Source organism: Parambassis ranga, chromosome 2, assembly GCF_900634625.1.
Source record: "Parambassis ranga chromosome 2, fParRan2.1, whole genome shotgun sequence".
In the NCBI taxonomy this organism is placed as follows: domain Eukaryota; kingdom Metazoa; phylum Chordata; class Actinopteri; family Ambassidae; genus Parambassis; species Parambassis ranga.
This window is the reverse complement of record NC_041023.1, coordinates 44611506-44632089: the sequence shown is the minus strand read 5'-3', so window position 1 is coordinate 44632089 and position 20584 is coordinate 44611506. Positions and strand designations below refer to the sequence as shown.

The 20584-nt window shown below is 43.0% G+C and overlaps 1 protein-coding gene across 1 annotated transcript; it reads left to right on the top strand.

Moving 5' to 3' along the window:
• The first annotated feature begins 13844 nt into the window (after positions 1 to 13844).
• On the top strand, positions 13845 to 20233 carry LOC114449548 (C3a anaphylatoxin chemotactic receptor-like). Its single transcript, XM_028427301.1, has 3 exons — positions 13845 to 14095; positions 17370 to 17553; positions 17631 to 20233. Exons 1-3 carry the CDS (start codon positions 14088 to 14090, stop codon positions 18504 to 18506), a joined length of 1068 nt encoding a protein of 355 aa, XP_028283102.1. The 5' UTR covers positions 13845 to 14087; the 3' UTR covers positions 18507 to 20233.
• Positions 20234 to 20584: the final 351 nt, after the last annotated feature.

Here is a 20584-nt window from a genome sequence, read left to right as displayed (position 1 = left end):
GGTAATCATGTGCTCTCACAGGTCCGCTGCCGTCCATGGCTGCTGTGTGTGACCTCTCCTCTCCCTCTCTGCATGTGATTCATGCTGTAGCTGCACAGAAGTTGTTGCAATAAAAACAGATGAACTGTTAATATTTTGCAACAGTTCACAGAAACTCGTGTCTTGTGTTATCTTAATAAAAAAAAACTGCAAATTGTTCACATGTTACTCACTTTACATGTCAGCTAAAAAACTGTAAATCAGTAGTAATGGGAGCGTTGTCATCTCCCTTCATTACACGGTGGTTTGGCTCGTCAGGCTGCAGTATTAAATGAGTGCAGTGACGTTTGAGAGTTTCCAAGAAGCCACAAGTTTCCTGCTTTCTGGTGAAATGTTTTGTGATAGTTGAACCTCCGCCCACAAGGATCCAGAGCGAGCATGCCCCCCTCGGATGTAAGCATTTCTTTAATCTATATGTTCCAGTCACCAGGATCACAGATGGTGCTTCAAACTCAGTAAAAGTGATGCAGGCGGCGTCATAACGGCGTTCCTTTTTGTGTGTGTGTGTCATCAAACATGATGCCATATGGGGTAATGAAGAGCTGTTTGTTCAGAGTTGTGTGTGTTTGCGGAGGGAGGGGGGGTGGGGTCATCCTCAGTTTTCAGTTTTCACCGTCAGCCCCTCTTGTTTCATCATTTCCACTGCCACAGCCACCCACTCTCCGGATATTTCTCTGACTCTGCAGCTCACGCCCCCCCCCCTCTCTCTCTCTCTCTGCTCTGACCTCTGTTCAATAGAGGAATGTGAGGAATGCAGCAGTGAATGAAGCAGCGTGTGGAGGCAGCATGCTAATCACCGACAGATCCAGCTTTTCTTTTCTCACTCAAGTCTAACACTGACAGACCACAGGCGCTGCAGAAGGAAGGCGTGTTCTTACATTTCTAACTCAACGCTGGGTCCATTAAACTTTCAAACAGAGCCCGACACATGTAGCTCAGCAGCCAGATGGCCGCCGCATATCACTACAGACACTAAGTGAAGCATGACATCAAAGCAGAGATGGAAGGAAGCAGCATGTCAGCGCTTCCTGTGGAATTTCTCCATGTGGAATTTCTCCATGTGGGAATCCACGGCTTATTCCACAGTCTGCTTTATAGGGGGGGGGGGGTGTTAAGTTATGTATGATATGCAGACACAAGTATGTTATGTTTTCACCCCCTCTGACTGTGTTTCACATCATAAAAATGTACAAATGTGGCTCATCTGTCAATTCTTTTCCAGTTATTGGAGGATATTTATGGACTCAGGCGCACACATGGTGTCAAAAAATAGCCGACAGTAACAGCATGTGGTCTGAGTCTGAGCCCGTCCTCACCAGGAGCGATGAGCTTAAAAACATGTGTGTGCGTATTTATCTGCTCACATCTCTGTGTGTTTATGAAGGTGAGACCTGTTGCCATGGAAGTCAAAGAAAATGGCGGCCACAGAGGCCATATCTACGTAAACACACCTTGTTACCTGTAACGGCCTCTCAGCGACACTCAGCGATGTTTATCAATCTTAGAGGACCACTGCATGACGTGGAGCTAATAAACTTTGGTACGACGTCAAGTTTGATACCTACAGATTGTACGATGACCATTCACTGAATCGCAGGTTATGACGTACGTCAGCATGCAAGGAGGAGGAGGATGTGGACACCTGCGACGTAAGACCACCGATTTAGAGCCACGACCACAGATATCTCCACGATTCTCCTACGATGCTCGTCTTTCCTCCCAGATGAAACCAAAAACAGGTGACTGTGGGTGAAAACCAAACAGTCCACGGCGTCGGGGGGACTCAAACTCCAGACTCCTGAGTGATGGCTCATTGTGCTGCAGACTTTTGCCGCTGATTGAATAATGTCGGGCAGAACGGTCATATGTTCTCTTAGCGTAAAACGTAACCATGTGTTACATCTGGGGGATGGACTCATGATAGAATGTGGTGATTTTCATGAGGACGTGTGGACGGATAAAAGCCAAAATCAGTCTTAGATTAAAGGTAAAGATAAGAGACACATTCATTAGACCACGATCAAACAAATCCATCTTCACAAAAATCCTCTACAACAAAGTGCTGACTTGCCGATTAATCTGATTGGCTGATGTCTGACCTGCCAATCACTTCTTTAAACACATATTTACTGTGCACCTTCACATATTATGATATAATCTGAGTGTCTGCTCATCTGCTTGATCACTCAGTGTTTTTCCATCCTTTGCTCCTTTCATACAGGTCAGTAACAGTAAGACTGAATCAGTGCTCTGTGGTCCATCCGGACAGTTTGTGCTGACTGGCTGACGGCCCGCTGACAGCGGTGCACAAGTTAAAAATGTTCCATCATACACTGCAGTAAAAAAACAACCCAAAATGGTGTCACTACGCAGAACAAAGAAGCTGCGGGTCTCAGCTTTCTGCTTTTATTTCAGGGGAAATTAATGAGGCCAACGTGACATCACTGGGCCGTGTGTCACACAGGGGACTTTGAAGCTGCTTGACTGGCCGAAAAAACGTGAATGGGAGCCGGCGGGGAAAATGAGAGAGAGAGAGAGAGAGAGAGCGTCTGTTTAAAGTTCTCCATTCAGTCCTGGCGACAAGGAGAGCTGAACGTCAGACGCTTTGATATTTTTTTTACCCATTTAATGATGCATGAGCAGGACAGGATGAAAACATTTAGCATGGCAGGGCCTCACAGAATCTGCACAAACAGGCAGATAAAGACGGAGACATAAAATGAGTTAGGTTGGAGGGACTTGACTTTGGCAGCTGATGGTGTTCCGGAGCGAGCGGAGCTCATTCTGGATCTGTGAGGTTTATAAGATTGGAAAAAATAATAATAATAAAAAAGGTAAATGTGTGTGAATGAGGCTGAAAGGATTGAATGTCAGCCTGTCCTGCCTCTGGACAGTTTCCAGTCCTGTCCCCGCATGTTAGAACATGTTCCCGCATGTCCGAGGGCCTCACTGCCCCACCTGGGTCTGTTTAACCGCCTGCTTCCGGCCGGCTTCCTCTCTGTTGAACTTTAACATTAATACGACTTCACAGCAGTTAGCCTGACGTTGAGTGGACCTAAAACAAGAAAGGCTCCAACATAAACCCGATCTGAGAGGGGAGTACTGTGGGATGTTAGAAGAAAATTTGACACTAAAGGTGGATGCTAACAGGCTAACAGGCTAACATGCTACCTTGCGGTCAGAAGTTTGATCAGGAAGTGTTCGACTAACAATAAAACACAGCTGTAACGTACAGGTTTGTGTTCAGAGCATGTAGCTCTTTAAATGTGAAGCCACACTTGTGACCGAGAGGAATCATGATGGCCACTAAAATAAAAAATATATATTGTTACCCTGTATGATTTCATTTAATTACAAATCAAAGTTCAAACAAAAGGTGAGCTTTAGTAACAAAAGTCAGGAGGTCCATCAAAATAAAACCCCAAAAAAATAAGGAGTCAAAACTTAAACTGAAACCCACATGATGAAACACAGGAGAAGACAGCGAGAGGACAGTGAAAAGACAGCAGGAAGACAGCAGGAAGACAGCATGGACACAGCATGGAGAGAGCATGGAGAGAGCATGGACACAGCATGGAGAGAGCATGGAGAGAGCATGGACACAGCACGGAGAGAGCATGGACACAGCATGGAGAGAGCATGGACACAGCATGGAGAGAGCATGGAGAGAGCATGGACACAGCATGGAGAGAGCATGGACACAGCATGGAGAGAGCATGGACACAGCATGGAGAGAGCATGGACAAACAGGGACAAAGAGGGTCACGAGGCTCAAATACAAAAGGGGAAACAAGGCACAGGTGAACACAATCAGGGCGGGGCAGGTGATCACAGGAGGAAGTAAAACACGAGGGAATGCACAAGGAAGACAAGACTTTCAAAATAAAACAGGAACCAGAACCAAAGCCTGGGAAGCACAAAGAAAACAGGTCTGAAAACCCAACCAGCTGCCACCGCTGCTTAGCTCGTGCTAGCTACTGGAGACTTCAGCTGCACGATGACCAAGAGCTGCTCTAACGGCAGATACTTGGACCCACGATGCACACATGGCGTTAAAAATGTGTTATATGTGTATTCCTCTGAATGTTGTTTCTTCACACAGAGACATGTATCTTCTGACCTGTCATGCGTAATCAATAAAGTTTTCAAACTTTGCCGCCTGGTTTCTTTTTCAGACTAAGTGAAACCTGCTCAGTATAAAGGTCATTTCACGCTCAGCCTTGCAGCTCAGTGTCAGGTTCAAATCTTTGGCAGCTCGACTGTGCATGAAGTCAGAGTTCCTGCGAAGTCCTTATCATGTGACCCCCCTTTTCCAAGGAAAGCATAGACCTCACTTATGCTACTGTGTATATTTATCTTTACATATATATATATATATATATATATATATATATTTGAGAAATGTTGTGAATGCTGCAGGGAAGCAGAGCAAGAAAAGCACAAATCATTAGTCATCCCGACTTCCTGTCTTCATCAATCAGAGAGGATGGCAGCAAGACGAGACTGAGACAGTGACGTGTGGAGGATGACAAAGCTCTTATCAGGTTCATCTTATTAACAGCTTCATTTTTCACACGTCTGTCTCATCTGTCAAAGACCAGGAGGAGGAGGAGAAGGAATGCAACCCAAAGATTAACAGTGTCTAATTATTAAACTACAAACTGCTGATGCTCACCTGGTTCCCAAGAACAAAAAATGTAAAGCCGAGAAAAATAAACCAGGCATGAAGTCAGAAAACATGAAGCTGCAGCGAGAGAAGAAAAACTTTCCCTGTGACATCAGTCTGTGATGCATCCGGGTTGTTTTGCAATCAAGTGTTTTTTTCATAATCACTTTCCCTTAACTTCCCTTTGTTTACTTAAGTTAGCCTTTTCCTTAATTTCACAGAATTCATTAAATTTTTTCCAGAAGTCGTGAGCAACACAGGCAAATTCCTGTGACTCGCCACCATGCCGCCATGCCTGCCGTGGACTTTCTCCTTCCTCTCTTTCAGCCATGAGAGAGCTGCAGGGATGACAGCGTGTGATTTATCATCGCACAAATGAAACCAATTATTTTCAGACTTAAAGTGCTGCCGTACACATAACACATAACATAACAATGGCACCTTGTGTGTGGTGGTTTATTATGCTGCCATCATCGCTGAGTTAAGACAGGTTGACTTCCTGGTCCGTCTGTGACTGAATTCCCCCTCAGGTTAAAGTCAGACGGAGTCATGCTGAAACAAGCCGTCTGTGTGATGTTGTGTCTGACACGTTCATCAGTGTTAGGAGGCCACATGTCTGTCCTCGGTACTGTCAGGAGGCAGGAAGAGCGCCGCTGAGTCAGCACATCGATGACTGCATAGATAAAAGACAGTGATTACATGTAAACACTGTGTTCTTAATAACATCTTATATTAAAACTTATAAGTAAACGTGAAAATAACCTGTTTAAACAAGTTGATTGGCCAGATTCTAAAATCCACATGAGCAACATGAACATCTGTTACATCACTGCACTCTCCCTCTGTATCTCTGAGTTGGTGCACATGGCTCAGTGCTGCCCCCTTCTGTCGAAAGGTAGGAGACGGAGCAGGTGATGCTGTGGCCAGACCAGGAGGGATGTCGTCTGTCCGTCCACTTCCTGCTTTAACCAAAGTAAAAAAAGGGGGAAAAAATGCACAGTATGAAAACTTTTTAAATATAATAGTGAAATTAAACTAAATTAAAAATAAATAAAACAAGATTTTAAATTAACTTAAAATTTAAATAATTAAAACAAGAGCAGGGTCTCCCAAGGCAAACAGGTCCTGGGTGATGGGTCAGACTTAGAGTGGTCCAAAAACCCCTTATGAAGAGAAGTCACTCAAGGACCGTGACATCGCCCAGCATGGCGCATTGCCGGGGCCCCACCCTGGAGCCAGGCCCGGGGTGGGGAAAAAAATGTGTGGAAAAAAACCTGTTTCAAGTTCAGCCAATTTTTAAAATCCATGAATAATCGTTTTGAATAATCGTGATTTCAATTTGAATCATAATAATCGCGATTTTTGCCATAATTGAGCAGCCCTAGTACAGGGTATATATTTATGGCCTCCACCTCCACAACTTGATAGCAAACAGTTGTTTATTTACACAGCCAGCTGTTTTGGAACATCATTCATTTGGAGCCTGGTGAACGTAAGCCCAATATTCACTCTCCTTTGGCTCTATGGTTTTTTTTGGTTTCTACATCTGCCTCTCTAGCTGCCAAATGTTCCATATGTTCACCAGGCAGTTGCCAATGCTGTCTGTCAGCTCCTGCTGTTTGGTGCTGAGTAGGTAAAGGGGGGGAGTTTAGAGCCAAGTCTCTGAAAGCAGCCGCCTCCTGTGGTTCAACATAACACGGTGAAATCAAAAGAGTAAATCAAAACTGTAAAGTCGTACACTGTTGTTAACAAATGTCTACCACAGCTGCTTGATGTGAGCGACCATTAGGTCAAAAATAAACGTAGCCTGTCAAACTTTGAAAATTGTTTCATGATGTTCAATCAGATAACTGATCCGCACATAAACAGTAGTGTTTTAATGGTACACTCCTTTTACCAAGAAGAAAGTGCTTCATTTTATAATTCAAAGGTAAGTGACACTAAGTGAGAGAGAGAGCTCATGGTCCCAAACAGTACCACTGTATGGTGGATGGAACAGGTCTAGTAATCCAGATGTGTACAGCAGTGTTAATTTTGTTGACGAATCATTTTCGTCATAGTTTTCGTTAACAACCTTTTTTTGCTGATGAAAATGAGACGATAACTAAATAAAAACGCACGGTGCCAAAAAGAAGACGAAATGTATTGACACTTTCGTCAATGAATAAAAACGAGACGAAATTATTGATGGAGACGAGATCCAATCAGGGCAAATTTTGTTTGTGGAAGGGAGGGACGAATCAGGAGATGGCGGCAGAGAGCCAATCAGAAGTGATCTCTCTGCGTAAGGACGTTACCCTGCGATGCTGGAAGAAGGCGTACTCATGCATGGTAACACAACACAGGAGAAGAACAGACACACGGACACGTTTGATGTCAAGACAAACAAGGCGGTTTACAAACCGTGTGGAGCGACTATCAGCGCTAAAAACACAATAAACCTGAAGCGACATTTGCAGACGAGTCATCTTAACTTCTGTTCAAAGATACACGTGACAAAATCTATAAATGAAGACCCCGCTGCTGATGGTTTTACAGCATGTGACCTGTTTCTAAGTTGTCACTGAAGTGTTTTGCTGTAGTTATGGAGGATTCATGAAGAAGGTCATGACTGAACAGTGTGTTCAGGGAGAGCAGCTCACTGTTCACTGCTGCTTTTGTGAAACGGTCATAGCAATTAAATAAAGAGGTGTTTGTTTCAAATAACACAAGTTAAAGCTGTGCCTGTTTTGATTGCACAATCAAACCCTAATAATTTCATGAAAAAATAATAATAATTTCATGAAAAAATATATATCATAGAAATTTAGTCGACTAAAACTAGACTAAAAGTTAAAAAATGTTGATGACTAAAATCAAATGACATTTTAGTCACAAGACTAAAATAAAAACTAAATCAGAAATTGCTGCCAAAATTAACACTGGTGTACAGCATAACTGCGAGCCTAAAACATACATGCAGACTGCATAAGAGTGGAACAAACAGATGATATACATTTACAGCCAGGTACTGTGACAGTATTGTTACATCACTTCATACCTTTATTCATTCATTCATTCATATTTATACAAGATTTACAGAAATCACGAATCACGAGGGATGGTGTAGGCGGCCATGTTGGGATGACCAGAAAGCACACAGCAGCTCAGACCGCAGCGGCTGACGTCCATGTCGCAGGCCTGAGACCACTCATTCGTCTCACAGTCATAGTACTCAACATTAGAGGTGGTGGTGGTGAAGCCATTGAAGCCCCCGACAACAAAGAGCCGGTCCTCAACTACTTCGATGCCAAAGCTGCAGCGGGGGGTCATCATGGAGGACACGTCGCGCCAGGTGTTGGTGTGAGGGTTGTAGACCTCAGCGGTCTGCAGACAGGCTGTTCCATCAGAGCCACCAACCTTTGGAGTCAAAGATAAGAAGATGCATCACTTATCAATTCGATTGTCACATAAAAAACTAGCTGCTTTAAACTGCTGATGAAAGCTGGTCACACATTTCTTTCATGCACTTACTGCATAAACATGGGTGTCGTATGCAATGACTCCTACTCCACTGCGCCGGGTGCTCATGGGAGAGATCAGGGTCCACTGGTTGGTCTCTGGGTTGTAGCACTCTGCTGTTTGCAGGCACCCATTCCCGTCAGATCCACCACATATGTAGATCTGAATACAAAAAGGGGGGTGGTGGGGGGGGGGGGCAATAAGAAATGGTCATTTTTGTTGGCTCAAACTGGCAGCAGTGTTTTGTTAACAGATCTTTCTGCTCTCTGGTATGTTCCATTGTGTTCCACCCACCTTGCCGTTGAGTGCTGTGCAGCTGGCGTGGCTCCTCCGCTCATGCATGGATACAATTTGAAGCCACTGGTTGGTTTCTGGCTGGTAGAACTCAGCACTGCTGAGACGTGTGTGTCCATCAGAGCCTCCCATGGCGTAGATGCACCCGTTCAGCACAGTCACGCTCACATAACCGCGGCGATAGTGCATCGGTGCCACCTCTTGCCATGTCTGTGTGCTCAGGTCAAACCTGCACACACGATTGGCGGCCATCAACACCCGGGCAAAGCCACCAACACAGTAGACATACCCACCGAGGTAGGCTGCTCCATGAAAGGCGTGAGGAGGCACAGGAAGGTTTATGTTCATCCAGTGATTTGCACGGATGTCAAATGCCTCGATTACATTAGGTAGATCCCTGCTTGTGTTGCAGCCTCCAATGGCCAATAGGATGGCAGAAGGCAGACGAGGCCGACCGAGGATTCTGTCTTTGCATTCGATGACCTCAGAGACCATGGCCTGGCACATTAAGTTGTCCGTCACCAGCTTATTGGACAGCACATGACTCTGTATGTACTCTGTAGGCATCATGCTCAGCCTGACCTACAACAACACAGAGAATAAAGAGGATATAACTTAACAGTCTGTGTCAGAATAAATAAAAATACATAAAAAAATCATGGTTCCTAATAAAGAACATCACAATAAATACAACAAGTAAAGCAACAAACGAGGTCTTCATTCTCTTTGTTCTACATCGTGGCAGTCAGTCAGATGGACTGAGCCCTCTTTGAAGTCTTTAATATATTTTTTTCATTCCTCTCATTACTCTCCTCCCTTCATCTGTCATAGTATCATTATCAGCTTATTGATTGTCTGAGTTGCATTAACCTGCACACAAAGCTTATGCAAATCGCCAGCATTACATGTATATGTTCCTTATTAGTTTATGTACTTGTACTAATAATAATAAATGATTATAAATGCTTGTGCCAGCACCCAGCTTTACAGGAGGCTCAGTAACTTTTGTTTTCTTATATTTTCATTTTTTTTTTTTATAGGTAGGTTGTCACACCACAAATGCTTGGTAAGGTTTTGGAAAAGATGATGATTTGCATAAATTCTCCTCCATTTTCAGAGTCACCCAGAAGACCAGCATGCACATGAGCACAATGTGTCACTCAGATAGTCTGTGTTGCTTTCTATTATCACTCATCAGAATAGATGATATTGCACCTTCTGGCCTATAAAAGGGTAAAGGATGGCTGTACTGGCCATCATCATGACATGGAGCACATCTAATAACTGATAACCCTCTATTGGGCTGAGGCTGGCTTCAGTCACTGTCTTGAAATAGATTAACCTATAAAGTGAAAATTATAATGTATAATATAAAGTACCTCTGACAAGAGAAGATCTGCGTATCCTTCTCGTTCCTGAGGTTCATCTGTGATCCACCGAATGATGGCCTTAAACACAGCTGCCTCCTGTCTCACATTGAGGTCGTCCCTGCTGATGATGTCACTGACATCCTGGGCCGAGAGCTGCAGGAACTCTTCACCGAAAGCCACTTCCTCAAAGTGACTGAGGACATAGTGGAAAGCCTTGAGGTGAAGTTCAGGGGCTTGGTAGGTTTTTGTCAACTGCCAGATGCCGATGCAGTTGTGTGGGCGGAGCGTCTTTTCAAAAAAGTTGCAGCATATTTGCAGCAGCTTCACTATATTGAGGGAATCAGCTGCCATGAAAAGCCTCCGTGCATTGGACTCTGTCACGTTAACAGAGCCGGTGTATGCAAACTCAATGATGAGCTCCATCATGTCTGAGGATAGGTCAGGGATAATGTAGACTTCAGCAGGTGCAGACGAGCGTGTGAAGAGAGCTCTGAAAGACAGAAAAAGTTCCACAACATTATACACCACTTTGATGCATTTCAGTTTTTAACACAGATACTAAAATGAGTCACTAAGTCACTGGTGGGTTTATGGGTAACTTTATTCAACAGTCTAGTTAAAGGTCTAAATCTGATTGCTGTAACATTATCTAATTCACTTATGACTTCTAAACTATACATCAAGTTTAAGTTTAAGATTAAATAAGTTTGAGCCTATAGAGGGAGAAATCACTATTAGATGCTTTAATGTCATGTCAAACATGTCATATCATCCAAGTCCCACCTGGGGGCAGCAGATTAACACACACTTGTTCACTTGTTGTTTTTGTCATGTTCAAACATTAAGGACTGCTGCTGCTTTCTTTATGAGGTCAGGCTGACAACATTTTCCCCAGCAGTCGACTAGTCATCACAACAATCAGCAAACACACCGTAAGCTATAAAAACAAGACTGCAGTGAATAATCTCCAAACACTCATCATAAACTACAACTTTGTCTCCCTATGTAAAGGTTACTAACACATTCATTTAAAATTGAGATAATCAGTTCACCTGAAGTAAGTGTACTTGGCCAAGATGACTCTGTGGATGGGAAAGTCAACATCCTCCACTCTGATGACAGCATCGCAGAGCAGCCTCTGCTCACGGAGATCTGTGTACACGTTCATGTTGACTTTGCAGACTTTATATTTTCTCTGTGTTTTTTGCATGTCTCCTCTCAGTATGTAACAGAAGTTCAAAGACACACTGTGAATGGAAGATCAAAGCACTTCACATCGCCATGGAGACATGTATACATACATTTAAAAACTACTTATCCTGCATTGCATTTGTGTTTTTAGTTGATTTTTAAATAATGCCCACCGCTACTATGACAACAACTACAACTTTATCAGGTGCTCCAATACATCCCTATAGCCTTCCATCCTCTTTCATAACATGGCTGTATTATTAGTCATCCATGGCTGTCTTATGAGACAATAAATACTGGATCCAAATGCAGGTCTCAAAAGGTGTTCAGGTTTATTCCAAGAACAAAAAACAACCACTAGGGCAAAAAAGTCTCTCTGGAGTAAATGAAAAACAACCACAAGGGTGAAAGTCTTTGAGGAAAACAGAAAAGACCCACGACGGTGAGAATCCTTGAAGGCGCTCTGGAGACTGCAGCGGGAGACTGGACGAGACCAAAGCTGAGGCTCCAAGGAGGCGGAAGAAAAGGGTAAGTACTTACGGATAGTGCATCAAAAGTTCAGGAAGGAGATCGGACTGATTACTGCGACGTGAACTGAAGAACTGACGAGGAAGGCAGGTAAGTGAGGTCCTTAAATAGGCGGGGAACTTAATGCAAATGAGGAACAAGTGAGACCCATCAGCCCAGTACTCCGCCCAGAGGAAGCTGCAGCCAGAACAGAGGGCCTGAAAGAAAAGCAAAGGGAAAACTGTGCCAAAAACTAAAGAGAGTTACCAGAGTCTCTGTGCCCCAGGCCCACAGCAGTGACTCAATATAACAAATATATGGGAGGTGTTGACACTTCTGCCCAAATGCTTGGCACCAATTCAGTCCACCGCAAAAAAAAAGAGGTGGACCATCACAGTGTTCCAGCATCTTGTGGACATCTGTGTGACCAACAGCTATGTGCTCCACAAGGAAGTGTGTGCCACCCAACAGCAGGCACACATGACCCGGCAGCAATTTCAAGAAGAGCTGACTGCACGTCTGCTTGGAACACCACTGAAAGTCAGTGGTCCTCCTCCACCAGACACCTTCCACTGCCCTGTCCCCACCAGCACAGGGAATCCAGCTTCCCAGCGGTCCACCAAAGGCCGGCGAACATGTAAAGTGTGCAAAAGGTGCACCAGCTGGATGTGCAACCTTTGCAATGTAGCACTGTGTCTGCAACCAGACAGGAACTACTACAGACAGTTCCACATTGAATGTAATATGTCATAGTTATTGTTTACATTTTGTTGTAATTTAGGGCCAGGACATGTTCATGCAACTGAAAAAATGACTATACAAAATATTAAATATTTAGTAGCTAAATAAAGTAATGTTATATATTACTATTGTTGTTGGTTTACCGGCGCTCACTTGCAACTTGCGATTGCTAGAGGGCAGCACGAGCAGAAGAATGTGGACAAATGCAACAATTTGCTGTATGTAAAACGTGCTTAGAACACCTCACATTTCTCTGCATACATGTTTTTTTTTACGGTAAATTCAAAGTGCTCGTGTGTCAATAGTATTTCTGTTGTGACCCTATGATGTCATGCAGGTTGGTGGGTGGAGTGAGAACGCTACAGCAGAAAACAGGAAGTGAATATATATTCAGCCATTTCTCATGAAAGACATCTGAATGAACAGAGAAGTGCTTTTCACCATTTAGAACTCATACTTCCATGAATTAATCTGCATGTGTGTAAACATGGCTCTGACTCTAGCAGCACTTTGCTGCAGCTGTGCAGACAGAAGGTAAATACTGAGTCACAGATAAACACAGTCAAACAAACGCAGGTCAACTATTAAATAAGATTGTTTCATATGTGTGTTTGGAAGCTGCCTGACATTCATTCATTTCCTTTTATGGATTATTAAAGTTGCTCTTTGGTTTTGTTTACATGGATTTACTTTATACTGGCTGATGGATGATTTTAAGTAGCGTTAACATCTGTTTTTTTTAAAGTGATGAAAAGCTCTTTGAATTTGAAGGGCCTTAACGTGGATGCTGGCGCCCTCGTGTGGTGACCCCACCAGGTGACGTTTCCTTTTCCCCTTCAGACTGTGTAACACACGTGTCAAACTCAAGGCCCACGGGCCAAATCCGGCCCGCAGTAACGTTCTATCCGGCCCGCACCACAATGTCCAAAACACATATGATCCGGCCCAAATCTTTTTTTGTAAATGTAAGATTTAAATTTTTCATACACATTTAAACTACCCAAACATTACTACTACTACAAACATTTAGTTCTGTGGAAATGAACCTGCCTGAAGTGCAAAGCAATAGGCATCCTAAAGGAAAATAATCTCAAGTGTAAATACTCAACTAAACACGGAGAACAGAAGGATCAGAGAGGGAGAACGAGAAACAGAGATGCAGAGGATTTTGAAGTTAAACTCAACTTAAAGAAAAGGCTGGGAGGAAGCTATTGTTTACCTAAAGTTACAGATGGTATTATTTGGCTGAACTGTTGTTTGCCATCTGCGATGGAGGAGGGTTACAGGCTGGAATTATGGAGCAGTTTCACATCACTTGTACTTTGAAAACTTTTTTGGCCACAGTGTTTTACTGCACTGGAAACATTACCCCCCCACCCCCCCACCCCGAGGGATGATGAAGAGATCTGCTGTATTAACATGAGGTCGTCGACCCTCTTTGCTGAAATCTGATTGGTCAAAGAGGCAGAGGAGGAAAATAATAAAGTCTGATGAAGAGTGTGTGTGTGTGTGTGTGTGCGATGGGGACAAAGTGAGTGAGGCTGTGTGAGGAAAAGAGAAGCAGCTGTGCAGAAAGGAAGATACAACCAGACACACGACACAAAGACCCACACAGAGAGGAAGTTTGTGTAAGGGACACACACACACACATGACTCTTGGCAACAAAACCACTTAAAGCAAAAGTGGCACACACACACAGGAGCAGCAGACGATGTATCTTCACTTCTGTGTCTGACCACTGAGACTGAAACAAGCGACCTTAGCGCTGCAGGGAAACATGAACAGGTAACACACAGACACACACACAGCTCTGACTGACACACACAGCTGGACTTTTGCAATCAGGTCCGATTTATAAATATTGTTGATAGTTTTTAAGTTAAAGGAGAGTTTTGCTTCCACAGTAGGGAACGGTTTATGTTATGAGGATCACAAACAGACACAAAGAGTTAATCAGTCATTAGTTTTGAGAATGTTTTGCAGTTCTATTGTTTTGTGAGTTTGTATTTCAAGGACACATCAGACGACATCATCTCCTGAACAATTTTAGTACGAAACACAACCGCAGTACATCAGCCTGTCTGTGTGTGTGTCTGTGTGTGTGTGCAGAAAAGGAAAGTGTGAGGTTCACACAACTGGTCGGTTTCCTCTCTGTGCATCACGTCATCATTCAGATTAAATATTACTGAGAATTTCTAATCTGAGCTTCAGATGTGTTTCAGGAGAAGCTCATAAATGTTCTTCTGTGGTATTTCCTCTCACTTCCTCTCATCACGTTCTCTCTTTGAGTGTCTACTTTCATTTTTTAACCATCGGGCATCATCGTGGACTTTTTGTCCATTTGGGTAATTTTTGCCTCTTTACCTGGCCGCCATTTTATCTGTGTTGGTGCATATGGCACAATTTTTTGTAACAAAGACTCTCTCTAGACACATTTTAGAATTCCAATTTAAATTTTTCAAATATATCACCAGAACATGGTGAAACAAATTTACTACCCTTTTGTATCATTCGTGGACAAAAATGTCCACTTCCAAAAAACTGCTATAAAAACTTAAAAGATTAATGTTTTTTTTCTGCTTTCTTCTGCATAAATATGTTAAACAACTTCAGCCCTGCTCAAAACTACCAAACATTAAATCATTTTGAGGAATTTAACCCTTTAAATGCCGGTTTGATTACTTGATGTCACAGTAATTTCTTATGAAGAAAACACAAAAAATGAGTTATTTTCCACAAAACAAAAGTTAGGTGGCTGAGGCATTATTACACAAAAACTAATAATCCATCAAACTCAATATTTTGGCTAATCTTTGACATATCCATGACAGATTTAAAAATAAAAAAAATCAGCCACCTAACTTTTGTTTTGTGGAAAATAACTCATTTTTTGTGTTTTCTTCATAAAAAATTACTGTGACATCAAGTAATCAAACTGGCATTTAAATGGTTAAATTCCTCAAAATGATTTAATGTTTGGTAGTTTTGAGCAGGGCTGAAGTCGTTTAACATATTTATGCAGAAAAAGTAAGAAAAAATATTAATCTGTTAATTTTTTATAGCAGTTTTTTGGAAGTGGACGTTTTTGTCCACGAATGACACAAAAGGGTAGTAATTTAGAGTGGCGCCTGAGGGTTAAGAAAAGTTTGTATCTTTTGTGTTGTTGTGGGGAAAAATACTCCTAATTCAGATTTAATACATTACACCTCACAGTTTAAATCAGTTTGACAGATTCGTCTTTTTATGGTTTTCAGACGTGATTATTACATGTTGCAGGAAAACCAAATGACAGTGATAGTGAACCACATCACACAGACAAATCAAACTGAGGTGATCGATGCAGCATCCTCTGCACACAAAAAAGGCTTTTTCTGATTATTAAAAAATATGATGGAAAATTCTTGCAAAAGAATTAAAATAAATGGTAAAAGAAGGAAAAGTGTGACGTACACATTTAGCTGCAGCCTCCATTCCAGCATCACGTCTGCTGAGCTTCTGCAGACATTTGATCAGATCAGTGTGTCAGCAGCTCTTCTGTTTATCTATAGACCTCACACATCGATGGTTCTCTGGAAAAACACACATGGTTCTGAGAAAGTGGAAGCAAATTCATGTTCCTCCTTAATTAACCTCCAGGATGAAAAATGCTTCCAGTTATAATCTAAAGTGTTCAGTGAGAATGTCCTGAATCCTTCCGAAGCTCAGATAAAGGTGCTGCAGAGGCAGGTGCTGTCTGATCAGACAATGTGTCTCAGGTGTGCAGAGCACACACACACACACACACACACAGAGTGCAAAGAGGGGACCAACCGGACACAGAGGAAAGCCTGGGACCAGGACCTCTTTAAATAAATATTCATCACACCAAAACACAGACGGTATGTAGCGATGGACGGCGCGTCTGTGATGTCATTCGTCGGTTTCTGAGGTTAACCCGCCACTGTGTTGGCAGCGTCACGGTCAGCCCGAACAGCCAAAAAGGTGTAGCTGAGGCTGCCCCTAGAGGCAGCAGTGTGAACTGCAGTTTTACGTTTTTTCATGTCCCAGCCATGGAGGCTACACACACACACTGCATCACAGAAGTTTCTAGAAATGAGACATTTAATGAAGAACTCTACAGACATGTTTGTATGTTTTCCTGTGTTGACACTGATCAAACCTGTTTTTAAAACTTCTTCCATTGCTGCTGGAAACAAAGCGGTGGCTGCCATCATGGTTGGTCACATGATGTCTTCTCGGGCTGCTGTGGTTAGTACAGTGACCACAGGTTGTGGTGTGAGAGGTTATTATAATTAGCCTGCTGCAAACTGCAGAAACCACCTCAGCTGACAGTTTTAATCTGAAGCTCGGCTGCACCGGTGAGGCTCTGGTTCTTTCTTCTCTGGTGTTGTTTTATTTATTATTATTGTTGTAGGTCTCACTCGATTGTTCTGTCTCCTTCTTTTGTTGCATGTAGAATTCTTTTCTTGTTGCAATTGTGCTTGTGCTCTTGCAATTGTTTAAAATATACAGTATTATATTGATCTGGAACCATCTTCTGCGGTATTTTTTAAAGAAATTGACTTTTTTGCAGTGACTCAAACACATCTGACTCATCAGCATTTGACGGGTTACACACAGAAACTCGTGTTCATTCATAAAGTCTGCTGATGTCTATTATTATTATTATAGCATCACACAGATCAAAACCTGTGAGCCTGTGTTTAAAGATGGAGACTTCATATTTTTCTTGCATGCTATTCTGACCTCGTAGATGTATTTTTTTAGGTAAAAGAGGAAGAAAGAAAAGAGGAAAAAAACCCTCTCTGGCTGACCCTTAATTTGACTTTCTGAAAACAGGAAGGAAACAGAAACTTTCTGTGTACATACACAATGAAGAAGTCATATTTAAACACTGGAAAGACAGATTTGTGAAATGATTCCCTCAACGTGAAATATAGTGATTTTGTTCTACTGTTTCTATTCTTCACAAGTTTAATGTCAGAAAGGATTTTCCAGAACATTACCACACATCTCACCCTCCATGTTAAAACTAAAATAATGTTGTTTTTTTTTCCAGCCACACCATGAGTCTGAACTCCTCTCTGCCCCCCGTAATACTCAAGTCATCCAAGGATGACAAGGCCATGATGGACATCGACGCCATCATGGACAACGTCAGCATCATCCTCTACTCGCTGACCGTGGTGCTCGGGATCACTGGGAACTCTGTGGTGATCTGGGTGGCCGGATTCAAGCTTAAGGTGGAATCAAGTGTTTTAAACCTATGACCTAATCTCAAGTTTAGTCTTATGTAACTTTTCTCTTCCCTCCTCCTCAGCCGAAGGTCACTAACATATGGCTGGTGAATCTGGCGATCGCAGACCTGATCTTCTGCTTCACCCGCCTCCTCTCTCTCATTAAGAAACTCTTCTTTGACCACTGGCCCTTCGGCGTCTTCCTCTGCAAGTTCAACGGTTTCTTCAAATATGCCAACATGTTCTGCTCGGTCTTTCTGCTGGCCGTCATCAGTCTGGACCGTGTGCTCTGTGTCTGGCAGCCCGTCTTCTCCAAGCACCGGCGCACCATGTTGGCTGCGAGGGTGGTGGCTGCCTGCATTTGGGTCGTGGCATGTCTCTTCAGCATGCCGTACTTCGTGTACCGCCAAGTCTACCTCGGCAAGAACAACCTGAGCAAGTGTTCGTTGGAGGTGAAGGAAAAGACGGAGGGAGACAACAGTGCCAAGTTCACTCTGTACTCCATCCGCTTCTTGTGCGGCTTCATGCTGCCCTTCACAGTCATTCTAATCTGTTACATCCTGGCGGGGATCGGCATCCGACGCACCCGCCTGTCCGGGAAATCCCGCCCCCTGCGTATATTAGCATCCCTGGTCATTGCATTCTTCCTGTGCTGGGCGCCATACCACTGCCTCCTGCTGGTGAAGATGGTGGACAGTAAGAACGTGGTGGTGAAAATCTGGCACCCTGTGGCAAAGGGCGTGGCCTACTTCAACAGCTGCGTGAACCCGCTGCTGTACTTCTGCATGGGGCTGGACGTGCGGGGGCGGTTCAGGCAGAGCCTGATGGGCATTTACAGGAGGGCCCTCACCGACGACGTGGATGGACAGACGACTCAGTCCAACGACCGCTCAGTGGACGACAGCACTGGGTCCAGACAAAGACCGAGTCACACAGAAGTGGACGTAGCTAAGTTTTAAACCCTGAAGTAGAAGAAATGGACATGGCCCAACAAACACACAGCTGGCCTTAAAGCTACAGTGCAGAATTTCCATATTCAGGCTGTATACAAAGATCGCATTAAAACCAAGAAAAGTCTGATGCTTCAGATAGAAGAAGAAGGTGGCCTTTGCCTTAGCTTAGCTCTAATCCTACAGACAGAACCAGTGTGACAACATATTTTGTGAGTGTTTGGCCCATATACACTGTGTGATTTTAGGCTGTCCCCGACGAAAAAACGATTGAATTGTAGAGATATCTTTGGTCGTGGCTCTTAAACGGTGGTCTTACGTTGCACTGAGACAGGTTCAACAATGGCCGTAGTCAGCGTCTTGCAACCTGAGATAATATTCACTGATGACATTGCATATTGATGTAAATCGTAACCTGTGATTGCCTGCGATTCGGTAAAAGGTAATTGGTCTGTCACAAGATGACCATTCTGCACTGCAGCTTTAAGCTGCATCACCCATGCTGTAGTGTCAAATAATTCCACATACATGATACACTGTTGCCTGCAAATGTCGAAACAAAAAGCACATGTGCTTGTTTAGCATGCTGCACACACACACAGTTATGCAGATGGAGCGACACCGACAAGAACCACGAGCAAAGCGTAGCTTCCAAAGTCACCTCACTTCTCATCTACTGACATTACTATGACTACTTTGACATCACACTTTTTTATTTATATCATCACTGACAAACAAAACAGCGGTTTCCACTGTAGGTGGTGGAAAATTTGTTTGTTTTTTGGCTTTCATTCACGCAGGTGTGTGTGTGTGTGTGTGCAAGAATCTGACACCTGCTGAAGCTTCATAATTTGTCACACGATCTCCTCGCACCAACACTCAGATCACACCAACACTCTTTATATGTAACATGAGTCTTTCCAAAGAAATGCTATACAGATTTTTACCCTCAGTTTCCTTTAAAACAATCGTTGTTGCTTTCCATGATCAGATGACTTCAGGAAACAGGATCATATCATAGATGTAACCTGTGGGATGTGTTATGCGCCTGATGTGGTGTTGAGAGCTTGAATGTAAGAGACTTGTTTGCATGTAAATAATCCTGCAGCATAGCTTTAAATATTGAGAGGAGAAGTGATTCAATTCTGAGGTGAACAATATGAGAAACTCTGTGTGTTTTCAGCAGTTTGTTGTACATATATGAGTTATTTTTGTATCCGTCCAACCCGCTGACCTTAGGGTGAGGAGCCTGACTGACTGGATAAATGGACACGATGATGATGTTTCATTCAGATTTTCCTGTAAAACCTTGTTGAGTTTTGGCACATGTATTCAGAGTCACAAGGGAAAAGTGGAACTGTGTTAAGTCTGGAGGAGACATAAGGAGACTGGCAGAGGGAAGTGAGACTATTTAAGGGAATGGCAGTATTAACTGGACCTTGTGCAGATTTTCTGTGAAATGCGGATTGAAACTCAAAGATTCAAAATAACCTGACACTTGGTGTATTTTGTTTTGTTTTTCATTTATAGTACGAACAATAAAATGAAGCCAGGAAAGCTCACAGCGACCCTTAGCGACCCACTCGTAAGACACAGATCACTTACACATCACCAGGACAACTGTCTGTGCAATGAGGCGGTGTATCTCAAACTGCAGTGACACACAAACTGTCATGTTGTTGTTATATTCAAAATCCTATGACCTGTAAATACAAATAAATAATCATGAAGACAAAGTGCCTTGAGGAAGTAAAAGCTTATTTTCTGTGTGACTGTTCCACATAGTGTTTACAATCATGGCAAAGAAAAAGCAATAAAACATGAAAGTGCCATTTTTTCTGTGTGAGATTTGAAGGTCATCTCTTTGGCATAAGTTTCGGTTCTTTGATTGCACATGCTCACACTGCCACCTGTGCATGAAGCAGCAGATTACAGGCTGGGCTGTCACAGCTCATTTCTACAGACATAAAGGGTCACAGCTGGAGAGAACTATAGAACAGGCCTGTTCTTTCCTGTTATGCATAATATGTAGAACAAAAACAGACAATTTATCTTAAAAAATATATTTATTTTCAGTATGTCATAAA